The sequence below is a fragment of the Cervus elaphus genome, chromosome 5 (assembly GCF_910594005.1).
Source record: "Cervus elaphus chromosome 5, mCerEla1.1, whole genome shotgun sequence".
NCBI classification, from domain to species: domain Eukaryota; kingdom Metazoa; phylum Chordata; class Mammalia; order Artiodactyla; family Cervidae; genus Cervus; species Cervus elaphus.
The window spans coordinates 107,711,900-107,727,367 of NC_057819.1; the positions used below are offsets into that span (position 1 = coordinate 107,711,900).

General features: G+C 38.5%; 1 protein-coding gene across 2 annotated transcripts in view; it reads right to left on the bottom strand.

Moving 5' to 3' along the window:
* The window catches only part of UTP18 (UTP18 small subunit processome component), a 66,327-nt gene that overhangs the window by 31,308 nt on the left and 19,551 nt on the right, over window positions 1-15,468 (bottom strand). For both annotated transcript variants that reach the window (XM_043904118.1, XM_043904119.1), the window contains exons 8-9: window positions 5,577-5,677; window positions 5,191-5,281 (exon numbers count right to left, since the gene is read on the bottom strand). In XM_043904118.1, coding sequence (XP_043760053.1) covers window positions 5,191-5,281; window positions 5,577-5,677 — 192 coding nt within the window. The remainder of the gene's footprint in view (window positions 1-5,190; window positions 5,282-5,576; window positions 5,678-15,468) is intronic.

Genomic DNA, 15,468 nt, shown 5'->3' on the forward strand with positions numbered 1-15,468 from the left:
AAAAATTTTTTAAGAGATTATAGTTGAACATTTTCCCAACATCAAAAAGGAAATAGTCAATCAAGTCCAAAAGGCACAAAGAGTCCCATAAAGGATAAACTCAAGGAGAAACACGCAAAGACACATAACTAATCAAACTAACAAAGACAAAACACAAAGAAATAATATTAAAGGCAACAAGGGAGAAGCAACAAGTAACATACGGGGAAACCCCATACACTTAACAGCAGATCTTTCAGCAAAAACTGCAGGCCAGAAGGGAATGGCAGGATACATTTAAAGCACTGAAAGGGAAAAATCTACAACCAAGATTACTGTACTTGGCAAGGATTTCATTCAGAATTGATAGGAGAAATAAAAAGCTTTTCTGAGAAGCAAAAGTTAAGAGAATTCAGTACCACCAAACCAGCTTTACAACAAATGTTAAAGGGACTTATAAGAAAAAAGATCTACAAAATCAACCCCAAACAATTGAGAAAATGACAATAGGGACATATATATCAATAATTATTTTAAATGTAAATGGATTAAATGCTCCAACCAAAAGACAGACTGGCTGAATGGATATAAAAACAAGACCCATATATATGCTTTCTACAAGAAACCCAATTCAGACCTAAAGACACACAGAGACTGAAAGTGAGACGATGGAAAAATATATTCCATGCAAATGGGAAGCAAAAGAAGACTGGAGTAGCAATCTTCGTATCAGATAAAACAGACCTTAAAATAAAGAAGCTGACAAGAGATAAGGAAGGACACTACATAATGATCAAGAGATCAATTCAAGAGGAAGACATAAAAACTGTAAATATCTATGCACCCAAGAGAGGAGCACCTCAATACATAAAACACACACTAACACACATAAAAGGAGAAATTGATGGTAACACAGTAATAGTAGCACACTAAAACACCCCACTCACACGAATGGACAGATCATCAAAACAGAAAATTAATAAGGAAACACAAATCTTAAATGATACATTAGATGAGATGGATCTCATTGATATCTTCAGGATATTCCATCCAAATGAAGAATACACCTTCTTCTCAAGTGCACATGAAACATTCTCCAGGATAGACCACATCTTGGATCACAAATCAAACCTCAGTAAATTTAAGAAAATTGAAATATCAAGCATCTTCTCTGACTGCAATGCTATGAGACTAGATATCAAGTACAAGAAAAAAACTGTAAGAAACACAAACATATGGAGAGCAAACAATACGTTTCGAAATAACCAATAGGTTACAGAAGAAATCAAAAGGGAAATAAAAAAACTTCTAGAAATAAATGACAATGAAAGCATGACACCTCAAAACCTATGTGATGTAGCAAAGGCAGTTCTAAGAGGAAAGTTTATAGCAATACAATCCTACCTTAAGAAACAAGAAAAACATCAAATAGACAACCCAGCTTTACACCTAAAACAACTGGAAAAAGAACAAAAAAAACCCCAAAGCAAAGAAATCATAAAGATCAGAGCAGAAATGAATGAAAAAGCAATCAAAGAAATAATAGTAAAGATTAATAAAACTAAAAGCTGGTTCTTTGAGAAGATAAACAAAATTGACACATCTTTAACCAGACTCATCAAGAAAAAAGAGAAGACTCAAATCAACAAAATTAGAAATGGAAAAGAAGAGGTTACAACAGACAATGCGGAAATACAAAGGAAGGATTATAAGAGACTATTATGAACAACTGTATGGCAATAAAATGGATAACCTGGAAGAAACGGATAGATTCTTAGAAAAGTTGAATCTTCCAAGACTGAACTAGGAAGAAATAGAAATTATGAACAACCCAATTACAAGCTGTGAAATTGAAGCTGTGATCAAAAATCTCCCAAAAACCAAAAGCCCAGGACCAGATGGCTTCACAGGAGAATTCTATCAAACATTTAGGGAAGAGCCAATGCCTATCTTTCTAAAACTCTTTCAAAAAATTGCAGTGGAAAAAACACTTCCAAACTCATTCTATGAGGCCACCATCACCCTGATATAAAAACCAGACAAAGACAACACACAAAAAAGAAAACTACAAGCCAGTACCACTGATGAACATAGACGCAAAAATTCTCAACAAAATTTTAGCAAACAGAATTCAGTAACACATCAAAAAGCTCATACACCATGATCAAGTTGGGTTTATTCCAGGGAAGCAAGGATTCTTCAATGTATGCAAATCAATCAATGTGATCCACCATATTAACAAATTGAAAGAAACCATATGATAATCTCAATAGATGCAGAAAAAGCCTCTGACAAAATTCAGCACCCATTTATGATTAAAACTTCAAAAGGTGGGCATAGAAGTAACCTACCTCAACATATGGTAAGTCTACAGCAAACATTATTCTCAATGGTGAAAAACTGAAAGCATTCCCCTTAATATCAGGAACAAGACAACGGTGTCCACTTTCACCACTATGATTCAACATAGTTCTAGAAGTCTAGCTACAGCAATCAGAAAAGAAAAAGAAATAAAAGGAATCCAGATTGGAAAAGAAGTAAAGCTCTGTTTGTAGATGAGATGATACTGTATATAGAACACCCTAAAGACAGTATCAGAAAATTACTAGAGCTAATTAGTGAATTTAGCAAAGTCGCAGGATACAAAATCAATACACAGAAATCACTTGCATTTCTACATACTAACAATGAAATATCAGAAAGAGAAATTAAGAAATCAATCCCACTCATCACTGCAACAAAAAAAGAATTAAGTATCTAGGAATAAACTAACCTAAGGAGACAAAAGAACTGTACACAGTAAATTATTGGACAATGATTAATCAAAGATGACATAAACAGATGGAGAGATATTCCATGTTCCTGGGTAGGAAAAATCAATATTGTGAAAATGACTATACTACCAAATGCAATTTACAGATTCAGTGTGATCCCTATCAAATTACCAATGACATTTTTCACAGAACTAGAATGAAAAATTTCACAATTCATATGGAAACACACAAGACCCAGAACAGCTGAAGCAGTCTTGAGAAAGAAGAATGAAGCTGGAGGAATAAACCTTCCTGACTTCAGATTATACTACAAAGCTACCGTCATCAAGACAGTATGGTACTGGCACAAAAACAGAAATACAGACCAATCAAACAAGATAGAAAGCCCAGAAATAAACCCATGCACCTATGGGTATCTTATTTCTTACAAAGGAGGCAAAAATGTACAATGGGGCAAAGAGAGCCTCTTCAATAAATGGTTCTGGGAAAACTGGACAGCTACACGTAAAAGAATAAAATTAGAACACTTCCTAACACCATACACAAAGATAAACTCAAAGTGGATTAAAGACCTAAATGTAAGACCAGAAGCTATAAAACTCTTAGAGGAAAACATAGGCAGAACACTTGAATAACAGCAAATGAAATGACAAAGGATCAATTTCCAAAATATACCTGCAGCTCATACAAATCAATACCGGAAAAACAAATGACCCAATCAAAAACTGGAAAAAAGACTTAAAAAGACATTTCTCCAAAGAAGACATACAGATAGCTAACAAACACATGAAAAGATGCTCAACATCACTCATTATTAGAGAAATGTAAAGCAAAACTACAATGAGCTATCATCTCACACCTGTCAGAATGGCCATCATCAAAAAGTCTACAGACAATAAATGCTGGAGAGGATGTGGAGAAAACAAAACATTCTTGCACTAGCAAGAACATTCTTGAACTAGCAACAGTTCTTGCACACTGTGGGAATGTAAATTGATACAGCCACTATATAAGATGTTACAGGGATTCCTTTAAAAACTAGGAATAAAACCACCATATGACCCAGCAATCCAACTCCTAGGCATATACCCTGAGGAAACCAAACTTGAAAGAGACACATGTATCCCACTGTTCACTGCAGCACTATTTACAATAGTTAGAACATGGACGCAACCTAGATGTCCACTGACAGATGAATGGATAAAGAAATTGTTACATACACACAATGGAACATTACTCAGCCACTAAAAGAAACACATTTGAGTCAGCTCTAAGGAGGTGGATGAACCTAGAAAAGAACCTATTATACAGAATGAAGAAAGTCAGAAAAAGAAAGATAAATATTGTATTCTAATGCACATATACGGAATCCAGAAAAATGGTACTGAAGAATTTATTTACAGGGCAGCAAAGGAGAAACAGACATAGAGAACAGACTTATGGATATGGTGAGAGATGAGGAGAGGGTGAGATAGATGTATGGAAAGAATAACATGGAAACTTACATTACCAAATGTAAAATAGATAGCCAACAGGAATTTGTCGTATGGCTCAGGAAACTCAAACAGGGGCTCTGTATCAACCGAGGGGGGTGGGATGGGGAGGGAGATGGGAGGGAGGTTCAAAAGGGAGGGGATATATGTATACCTATGGCTGATTCATGTTGAGGTTTGACAGAAAACAACAAAATTCTGTAAAGCAATTATCCTTCAATAAAAAAATAATTTAAAAAAATAGCACTACAGAAATACCAAGATCAGAACTGTTTTCAGTCAGTAGTGAAGAAAATTCCAAACAGCATCTAAGGGAAAGCTGGCTAAAAGAAAAGAAATAATGATTCTAAGTAACTTTTATAAAGAAAATAAGGAAGTTTCAGAATGGGGCGTCCCTGGTGGTTCCGTGGTTAACAGACTGCTTTGCAATACAGGGGACACCAGTTCGATCCCTATGCGGCACGGCAACTAAACCTGTGCACATCCACTCAGCCCACACGCAGCAACAACTGCAGCTGGCTCACCACAGAGCCCCCTCTCTGCAGTAAGAGAAGCCACTGCATTGAGAAGCCTGCACACCACAACCAGAGTGGCACCCAGGCACCACAACTAAAGAAAGCCAGCACACAGCAATAAAGACCCAGAAGAGTCAAAAATAACAAAATACTTATTTTAAAACTATTTTAAAAAGAGGGTGGACCCTAAATGCAATTCTTTAAAAAAAAAAGTCTCAGAATGAATTATCTTTCAAATGTGAATCTTCTTCCCATCTTTTCCCCAAATAGTACACCCTTTCACCATTACTAGTTAGTAAATGAGAAGGCAAACAGCAATGAAAAATGAATTTTAAAAATAAACATGATTTTCTTACTAACACAGAAGTCTAAAATCAAACTCAGTTTTGATTAAATTTTATATTTAAACACATCTTGTTGTTAACTTACCTGAAGATGCATATACTTTCTTACTATCTGAAGAGAATGTGGATGCTGCAATCCTCCCATTAATTTTCATACTACCAATTAGCTCTTTCGTCTGAAAGAATAAGAAATATTACTTATCAAATTGTTAGGAGTTGTAAAGAAGAATCACAATGTGTAGAATAAAAATGATCTGGTTCTCCTGTTTTGTAGCACCTACTTAACTTTGTTCTTTCCTATACTTCAAAAAAAAAAAATTCTTCCCCTACTGCCCACAACTTCTCTCCAAGCCCCACTGTGTTCTTCTACTTGGGATGCTGATTTAAGGACACCATGAGTTATGGTTCAAGGCTATTCCTACTTGGACTAATGTCTTATCCTAGAAAAAGCAACAGCTAACAATGGTTCACCTTCATAGACAGCAAATGAAAATATCCAGCAACACCATTTATAAGCAGGAAGGACCCATCTGGGGAAACTTCAAAGCTCCTCACAATCTTCTCTTTCAAACCTAAGAACGGAAATGAATCAATAAGGATTAATAGCATGCAATTACTGACTGACAATTGAGAGTCTCTTACTTTTTAAGTGCCTTAAATAAAATGTAGGCTCAGACACTGAATAAGTCTGACTCCATGCATCGAGTATAACCCAAATATAAAGTGAAAGTGAAACTGAAGTCGCTCAGTCATGTCTGACTCTTTGTGACCCTGTGGATTGTAGCCTACCAGGCTTCTCCATCTATGGGATTTTCCAGGCAAGAATACTGGAGTGGGTTGCCATAAATGCTTAGCAAACTTCTGTTCTTTCTCTTGGTTAACATTCACCATTTTAATTGCAGGCCAGAGACTCAGCACTCCAAATAGTAAACTTATTGATTAATTTTCTAAATGTACAGTAATACCCATAAATAAACTGAAAGAATAAATTATACTTCTTTGTCACAACATTCATCACCAAAGGGAAATACACTGCCATTAGAGATAGCTAAAACATAGTAACATGTAGAAACTAGTTGCTATCCACCTACTAAAGATCCCATGATATATGGAAGTCTATTTCTTAACTTTGTGGATCCAAAAGGAAAAAACAAAATCACATGTCAGTAATGTATTTAAGAGTTATTTATCTTCTCAAGACTCATGTAACCAAATCACATGAGCTAAATATATAGACCAGAGAGTCAATTTACTTATTTATAGTGGCACATGTTTCTTTTCCATGCCTGAAAGGCTCATACTATACAACAGATTCTTTCTGATATTAAATTGCTTAAAGAGCCAACATACTCATTAAAAAGTTGTCTAACAGAAAGGATACATAATAAGTATAACTGGCTATACTTCCAGTGAAAGGAAGCAAATGGCCAGGGTGACAAGAGTAGAAGAGAATTTTCACTAGCCATTCATTTGTACATTCTGGATTTTTGCACCATGTGAATGTATTACTTAGTCAAAAAAGTTATTTAAAAAAACTTAATGGGCTAAGTATTAACCAGGAAAAAGAAACTAGAAAAATCCAGTGAAGAGTTCCTGTTTCGCCACAGGAAAATGATGGTTAAAGGTCCCACAGACCATCTCTGGGCTATTAACACTCTTTGTCTAGCTGGTTTATAATACTACAAAACTGGGCCTCCCACTCTAGACCTCCACCAAAAGACTACACCCTAACTTCCTTGACTGGAATCAATCCAGATACCTGTTTCCAATTACTAGGGTTACTTCGGCTAGGGATTACCAATCTTCTTCACAGTGATTCTAGACTCTAGTCTTACAAGGGTAATATTCATCCCAAATTTTGGGCAAACATTATACACTGACTACAGAATCAAAAAAGACAGCTCCAAACACAGGGAAAATACCATTACATGAAGAATCAGGAAAGGGAGATCAGGTCTACCACAGTCTGAGGCTACAGCTGGAAACCCCTCCAGACACAATCCAAAGGGCACAGTATCAGGCAATGGGAACACAAGAGACAACACAAAGTATTCACCATGGAGCCTACAGCTGGGCACCACCACAGTCCTGTAGGATCGCAGACTGCACAGGCATCACAAGTAAACAAACGTCCCTCAAACTGTGCGGGACCAGGGTGAACACAAACCAAGGACGGCAGCAGTAGAGACAAAGTTCCAGAGGACTCTGATACATAGTCCACAGCTCTCTGCCCACAATGAAAGACCTTACTTTTTCATTCTGAATAAGCCTGTTGTTTGGGGGTAATTAAGGAGCGGAGGTTGTCTTCAAGAAGGAAATATCAGACATCCAACAAACAAAACTGCCTTATCAATTAACTGGAAAAATAAGACAGACAGTGATATTTTTATCCAAAGCTTATGACAGGGACAGAATGAAGAGACAAAATATGTCAGTAAATAGTTAATCCCACTAGGAGATTTCAAGTAAAAAAAAAAATGGGAGACCCCTGTGAGTTAATGATTACTCCAGAAAGCAGGTCTGCTTAACCACAAAACCAAACAGGCGTGCTTAGCAAAACTATGCAACATAAGCACAGGACATACCCCAAAATAAAACAATGGTGGCATGAGACCCATATCCTGCCAGTGAGTTAATTTAATGATCCATAGGACATGCTCTCTGCACACATATAAAACAACTTGTGGACATAGCTTGACCACACAGGGACAAAAACACTCCCCTGCTCAACCTGGAGGAGGAGCTGATGATGAAAATATGATGCCTACTCAAAACATAAGCTCTTCTCTCCCTCCCTACTTTTCCTTTGATTTTATAAAACTGTAGCCCACTAAGTTCTGTTCTGTTCTGTTCAGTTGCTCAGTTGTGTCCGACTCTTTGTGACCCCATGACTGCAGCATGCCAAGCTTCCCTGTCCATCACCAATTCCCGGAGCTTGCTCAAACTCATGGCCATTGTGTTGGTGATGCCATCCAACCTTCTTATCCTCTGTCATCCCCTTCTCCTCCTGCCTTCAATCTTTCCAACATCAGGGTCTTTTGCAATGAGTCAGTTCTTCATATCAGGTGGTCCAAGTACTGGAGTTTCAGCTTCAGCATCAGTCCTTCCAGTAAATAAGTTCTTGGAGCACGGCATTTCTCACCCACCTGCTTACATGCCTCACAAGCATCCTATTCTAATAAATCACTTAGCTACCACTTTGCTCTCACTGAATTGTTCTCTGCACTGAGACATAAAGGACTGTGGTACCGGAGCTCTTCAGAGCCCTCCTGAAATGACATCAATCAGTTTCAGCTGGTGACTGCGGCAGGCCTGTGGCAAGAAAAGAAGGTCTAGGGTCAGGTCCTAGCAGGGCCACGGGATGCCATGGGCCAGGAGTTCCAGGGGGGGTGCTCCTTCGATGACAGCCTGTTGCAGTCGGGCCGATCAACCCTGAATGCTTTGGAGCTCTGATCAGGTACCTAAGTACAGCCCAGGGGATTGATGATATAGATGTTTAGAGAGAAGGAACCGAAAGAACAATGGTAATCAGCATGGATTGCCACAGAAAGGTGGCAGGAGATGTGGAAGAGATCTTTTTGCTGGTGCAGAAGACAAGGGAAATGGTTTATGAAAAGGAAGAATTTCACTCTCCGGAGGCTTTGACAAGGTTCGAGTCGTGGCTGCACAGAAACATGAAAAGAATATAAAGGCTATGCTTGTGCACATTCAACAGCTAGCCTGGGACAGAGTCAGCCACTAAATGTTACAGGTTAATAATCTCGTTCACTCTGAGGTTTTCCTTCTATGCTCTACATCTGTTTCCATTCTATTTCTTTCCTTTTTAACTTCGGAAGACTTTTTACTACATTCACTAGAGCAATTCATTCTTCTCTTCTATCTCAGTTTATTTGGCAAGAAACCACCTTAATTCTGAGACTTTCCTTCTAACCCTGATTAAAACTCAAGACTGTTTCTCATAACGCCTCTTATTTACCTTTTGAGATGGCGCACAACTCTGAACTGTGCTTCTCTCTAAATAAATACCCATCACTTTGTCTCTCCTGAATTCTGTGATGAGACATCAAAAATCTGAACTTATTCAAGTCCTAAAACCAGGTGTGTAATTGCAATTACGCTCGGGTTCAAGTTCCAATATGGGTTTTGGCTAGGCTGGAGTCCCAACTACGTGGATTCAAGTTCTAAACTGGTCTATAAGATTTCAGTACTAAATTTAAAAAACTAAGCTATAAATTAAACAATCAGGGCTATGGAAAATCCAAGACAGCTGCCTGACTCTTCCGGCTCCCTGACAAACCCCATTTTTTATTTAATGGGTTAAAGCTTTTCTTGGTTACAAAGCTAATGTCCTCATCAAAAAAAGAAAAGTGGGGGGGGGGGGTGATAAAAATGTGTTTTTCACTTGGGGTATCCTTTTTCTTTATTGGACAAACATACAAGCCTATATGATCAGTTAACCAGACTTCTTATTTTACAAACAAATCTATCTTAATTTGGCTATGTTTGGTAAAAGTAAGGGTAATTTGGGGGAAAATTGTATTTTTATAAATATTAAATTTTAGTTCTGCTACTTGAGGCTTAAGTCACTCAGTCGTGTCCAAACTCTTTGCGACCCCATGGACAGAGGAGCCTGGAGGGCTGCAGTCCATGGGATTTTCCAGGCAAGAATACTGGAGTGGGTTGCGATGCCCTCCTCCAGATCTTCCCAACCCAGGGATCAAACCCAGGTCTCCTGAATTTACCATATGAGCCACCACAGAAGGGAACTCTGCCTCAGCAAACTCTGAAAATCATCAGGACAGGGAACATATCTACTGTTTAAAACTTACTTTTGAAATAGCCTTGGTTGTTATTTTATATTATTGTAAAACTTAACTGAGTTACTAAGAAGGTATTCTAAGCTTGTTTCTGAAGCTGATCACTGTAATTTATCTTTGAAAAAAGACCAAATGTTTATAATCTATAATCAGAGGATATATGGTTTTAAAAAAATAAACATTTAATGAACTGTGTCCCACTAGATAAAAAACCTCTTATCAGGTATTCTTAAGCACACCATGCCCCCTCCCCTCACCCCCCAAAAAACTGAAAGGAATCAACTTTTTTTGGTGAGTGGGGAGGGGGGGAGGATTTAAGGTACTTTCCCCCCAATTACTAAAAGTGCCCAACAGAAGATGACTTCTTGAGCCTTAATGTCAGTCTTTCCCTCCCTCCGATCCTTAAAAATGCTGATCTTTTATTTCCAATTTGCAGTCAGACCAGTTCACTAGGGACTTTTTCTGTACTATTCCTTTGCGGCAAGTTCTTAGACATTAACACCTGGTGGGGGGACTACTGTAGAAGGGATAACATCTAAAGTTGTTAAGTACAAATCTTAATTAAATTATATGGTGGATTTTTTAACATGTGAAGGAAACTCTTATATAGCTAACTATTGCCTCGGTGAAAGCTACTTTATTCATGGAAATGGCTGCTCCAACGAGGGCTATCTCACAGGCAAGAGCCAAGGCTCCAAGCCCATGCTAACCAGATGGCAACCCAGGAAAGCCATACAGTACACCAGGCAGGGAACAACGCTGTCCCCCGAGGCAGATTCACAATGGAATCATCAGGTAAATTTTATTGATAGAGATAGACGGGACCATATGATTAACTGTTTAACAAGTGGTATAAAATAAGTTTACAGAGAACCCTGTTAATTATTAAAAAAAAAACAAAAAACAAAACAGGGACAGGATGAAAATACTACAGTTTTTCAAGGGTGATTAATAAAAGCTTTTAAAAAGTACATACGCACAAAAGAAACAAAAATAAAAAAATAAAAAGTACACAAATATGGACTTCTCCTCCCCCAAGGAACAAGCCCTTTTGGCTATGCACTTCATAGCCCAGTCCGCCCCAAACATCAGGCACAAAATTTAAAAAAAAACTGCTGGTCCTCAGACCCTCTATGAGTGATTTACTTCAACTGGCTTATCTGGTTTTCAATAACTGGGATATGGCCAAAAACACTGAAGGCAGCCAAAGAGAAAAAGAAAAGGCTCAGATGACTGCGATGGCTTTGTCTACTCAGGGACCACCAAAGCAGAGGCCAGACTTTCTGGGCCAAACTGGACATGGGAGACACAAGGCCATGGGCACTGGGCACCTAGACAAGGTAAGTGTGCCCTGTGTGGACAGAAGGGACACTAGAACAAACAGTGTGATCCATGTGCCCTTGCAAACAGCCAGGGCATTGGCAGAGTCAAGGCCCCAGATGCCAACAAGTGACGGGGGCCTCTCGGAACCATAGATGGTTTCACGATCCAAAGACTGACAGGGCCCAAGGCTAGAAGTGGCCCTGCCCAGAGATGGCACATATACAACTAACCCTGAGCCTCAGGTGGTCACTGGAATGGCAGGCCACTTGACAGAATTTCTCCTGAACACTGCTGCATCTTCTTGGTCTTAACCCAAAGGACTGAAAACCTTATCAACTATAAGAAATATGTAATGGGAATGTCAGGAAAGAGACAGGGGCCCACTTTCCTGGGACCCCTTTTCTGTAACATCAAAAACCGGCTGCTTCTACACTGCCTTCTTTTTATGCCTAATTACCCTATTTCTTTAATAAAAGGGACTTATTAACTAAATTAGGAACCATTCTATCTCGCGAGGGACAAAAAGTCACCCTCATCACCAAATGATAGTAACAGAAAAAAAGGAACAGATTAAATCTATAACTGAGATAAAAGATTCAACAGACCCTAAAATATAAAACACTGAGACTCTGGGCCTAATTAAAACAAACAGACTGAGGCCTCAAGTGACCCCCTTCTGGATTTGGAAACCACTGGGGGAAAAAATGCTTCAGATCTTTAAAATTATGGTTATAATCTCTTTTAATGACTTTTCTGATGCATACTGTTGTACTTTTTTTAGATTCCTAAACTTTTTTTTAGATTCCCCAATGCTTAACATCTAAGAGAACTAAAAAGATAATGCTAACCAGAGTGACACTGACTTGCAGTTCTCCAAATAGAAAAGCGACAACATATATTTGTGTAGGATATAGATTAATATACTATAAACAGAAATATATTACATTTAAATTATTAATGACATCATTCAAGATGCTTCTATTCTTATTTTTTCTGCACTTGATAAAATATTCTCAGAGAAATGTATGTGTCACTATGATTATTTTTTCTTTTCCCTTATATTTGTCCTGATTTTTGCTTTATGTATCCATGTTTCTTTGTTCCTAGGTGTCTGGTGGTTTATGATGTCTATCTTCTTTGTGAATTATACCTTTTATCATTACAAATATTCACCTGTTTCATTTAAAAAGAAATTTTAAAAAAGGGACAATCAGCCAGGTGTTTATTCCTTCCCCTGACAGGCCTATGCCCATTCTCAGCTGAAAGTAGCTACTGACTGAAAGAACTTCACCCCTTATTCCCTTTTTAAGAATAAAAGGGTAAACAGCTGGAGAGGGGAATGATAAGGACAGAATGAAGGGACAAGATAGGTGATTAAACAGTTAATCCCACTAGGAATTAGAAATAGAAAACAGAAAAATATGGGAGACCTCTGTTAGTTAATATTATTCAAGAAAGCAGGTTTGCTTAACCGCAAAACCAAACAGGCTTGCTTAGCAACAAAAGCACAGGACATGCTCCCAAACAATAAACCAATGGTGGCATGAGACACATATCTTGCCCAGTGAGCTAAGTTAATGATCCCTAGGATATGTTCTCTACACACATGAAAAACAAATTTGTGGACCTAGCTTGATCACACAGGGACAAGAAAACTCCTGTGCCCAATCTGGAGGAGTTGATGACGAAAACATGACATCTGTTCAAGAAAGACAAAGAAATCTTCTCCCCCTCCTCACTTTTCCTTTGATTATGAAACTGTAGCCCACTAAGTTCTCAGAGCACGGCATTTCTCACCCAGCCGCTTAGAGGCCTCACAGATGTACCATTCTAATAGATCACTTCTTATCTACCACTGTGCTCTTGGTGAATTCCTCTCTGCACTGAGACATAAAGGACTATGGTACCAGCGATCTTCAGAGCCTCCATAAAATGACACCAATCGGTTTCATTTACACTGTGTAATGCCAGTTACGTGTACACAGCATTTTGCTTTTAACATCACACAAAATATAGTAATAATAAATACCAATATCAATATTACAACTGTTTTACAAAAGCTGGAGTTTTCAAAATAGAAGCCAAATAAAATTCATAATATGGCCTTGAGAAAAAAAGATATACAACTTAATAATGTCAGATTGTAAATGTTGCTACTGCTTAGAGAATGAGTTTTTGGGTCAACTGGTGAGCAACTGATAAGAAAAAGAACGTCCAAGTTAATCAGAACAGAGCCAAATTCCACAGCATGGGAAGTGGTCTGATTGTGATCAGACAGATTATATGCTGTTCTTAACAGTGGCAGTAGTTAACAATGAGCATTCACAAAGTGGCAGGTGCTGAGTTCAGCTCATTTCAGTTCAGTCACTCAGTCATGTCCAACTCTCTGCGACCCCATGGCCTGCAGCATGCCAGGTTTCCCTGTCCATCACTAACTCCCAGAGCTTGCTCAAACTCATGTCCACCGAGTTGGTGATGCCATCCAACCAACCTCTTCCTGTGTTGCCCGCTTCTCTTCCTGCCTTTAATCTTTCGCAACATCAGTCTTTTCCAATGAGTTAGTTCTTCGCATCAGGTGGCCGAAGTATTGGAGTTTCAGCTTCAGCATCAGTCCTTCCAATGAATATTCAGGACTGATTTTCTTGAGCATTGACTGGCTTGATTTCCTTGCAGTCCAAGGGACTCTCAAGAGTCTTCTCCAACACCACAGTTCAAAACCACCAATTCTTTGGCATTCATCTTTCTTTATAGTCCAACTCTCACATCCATACATTGACGACTAGAAAAACCATAGCTTTGATTAGATGGATCTTTGTTGGCAAAGTAAAGCCTCTGCTTTGTAATATGCTATCTAGGTTGGTCACAGCTTTTCTTCCAAGGAGCAAGCATCTTTTAATTTCATGGCTGTAGTCACCATCTGCAGCGATTTTGGAGCCCCTCAAAATAAAGCCTATGACTGTTTCCATTGTTTCCCCATCTATTTGCCATGAAGTGATGGGACCAGATGCCATGATCTTAGTTTTCTGAATGTTGAGTTTTAAGCCAGCTTTCTCACTCTCCTCTTTCACTTTCATCAAGAGGCTCTTTTGTTCTTCTTCACTTTCTGCCATAAGGGTGGTATCATCTGCATATCTGAGGTTATTGATATTTCTCCTGGCAATCTGGATTCCAGCTTGTGCTTCTTCCAGCCTGGCATTTCACATCATGTACTCTGCATATAAGTTAAATAAACAGGGTGACAACATGCAGCTTTGATGTACTCCAATTTGGAGCCAGTCAGTTGTTCCAAGAAGCTGTTGCTTCTTGACCTGCACACAGACTTCTCAGGAGGCAGGTCAGGGGTTCTAGTATTCCCATCTCTTTAAGAATTTTCCAGTTTGTTGTGATCCACACAGTCAAAGGCTTTGGCGTAGTCAATAAAGCAGATGTTTTTCTGGAATTCTCTTGCTTTTTCTATGATCCATCAGATGTGGGCACATTGATCTGATTCTTCTGCCTTTTCTAAATCCAGCATGTACATCTGGAAGTTCTTGGTTCATGTATTGCTTAAGCCTCACTTGGACAATTTTGAGCATTACCTTGCTAGTGTGTGATATGAGTGCAATTGTATGGTAGTGTGAACATTCTTTGGCGTTGCCATTCCTTGGGACTGGAATGATACTGACCTTTTCCAGTCCTGTGGCCACTGCTTAATTTTCCAAATTTGCTGGCATACTGAGTACAGCACTTTAACAGCATCATCTTTTAGGATTTGAAATAGCTCAACTAGAATTCATAGCTCAACTGGAATTCCATCACCTCCACTAGCTTTGTTTGTAATGTTGCTTCCTAGGGCCCACTTGACTTTGCATTCCAGGATATCTGGCTCTAGGGGGTTGATCGCACCACTGTGGTTATCTGAGTCATTAAGATCTTTTTTGTATAGTTCTTCCGTGTATATTTGCCACCTCTTCTTAGTATCTTCTGCTTCTGTTAGGTCCATACCATTTCAAGGTGCTCAGTTACAAGCTTCTAAAAAATTCTTTAATATTTTAGAATCCTTGGGTTTACAGAAAGAAAACTGAGGCTCAGCAATGACCACATCAAAATGCCTATATATTAAAATGGCTGCCTGACAAACTAATTCCCAAACAGTTAAAACCTTTACCGAGAATAAGACAGCTCTCTTAAGAACTGTCCATCTAAACAATGTAACAGAAACTGCACCTGGAGTTTGAACTAGT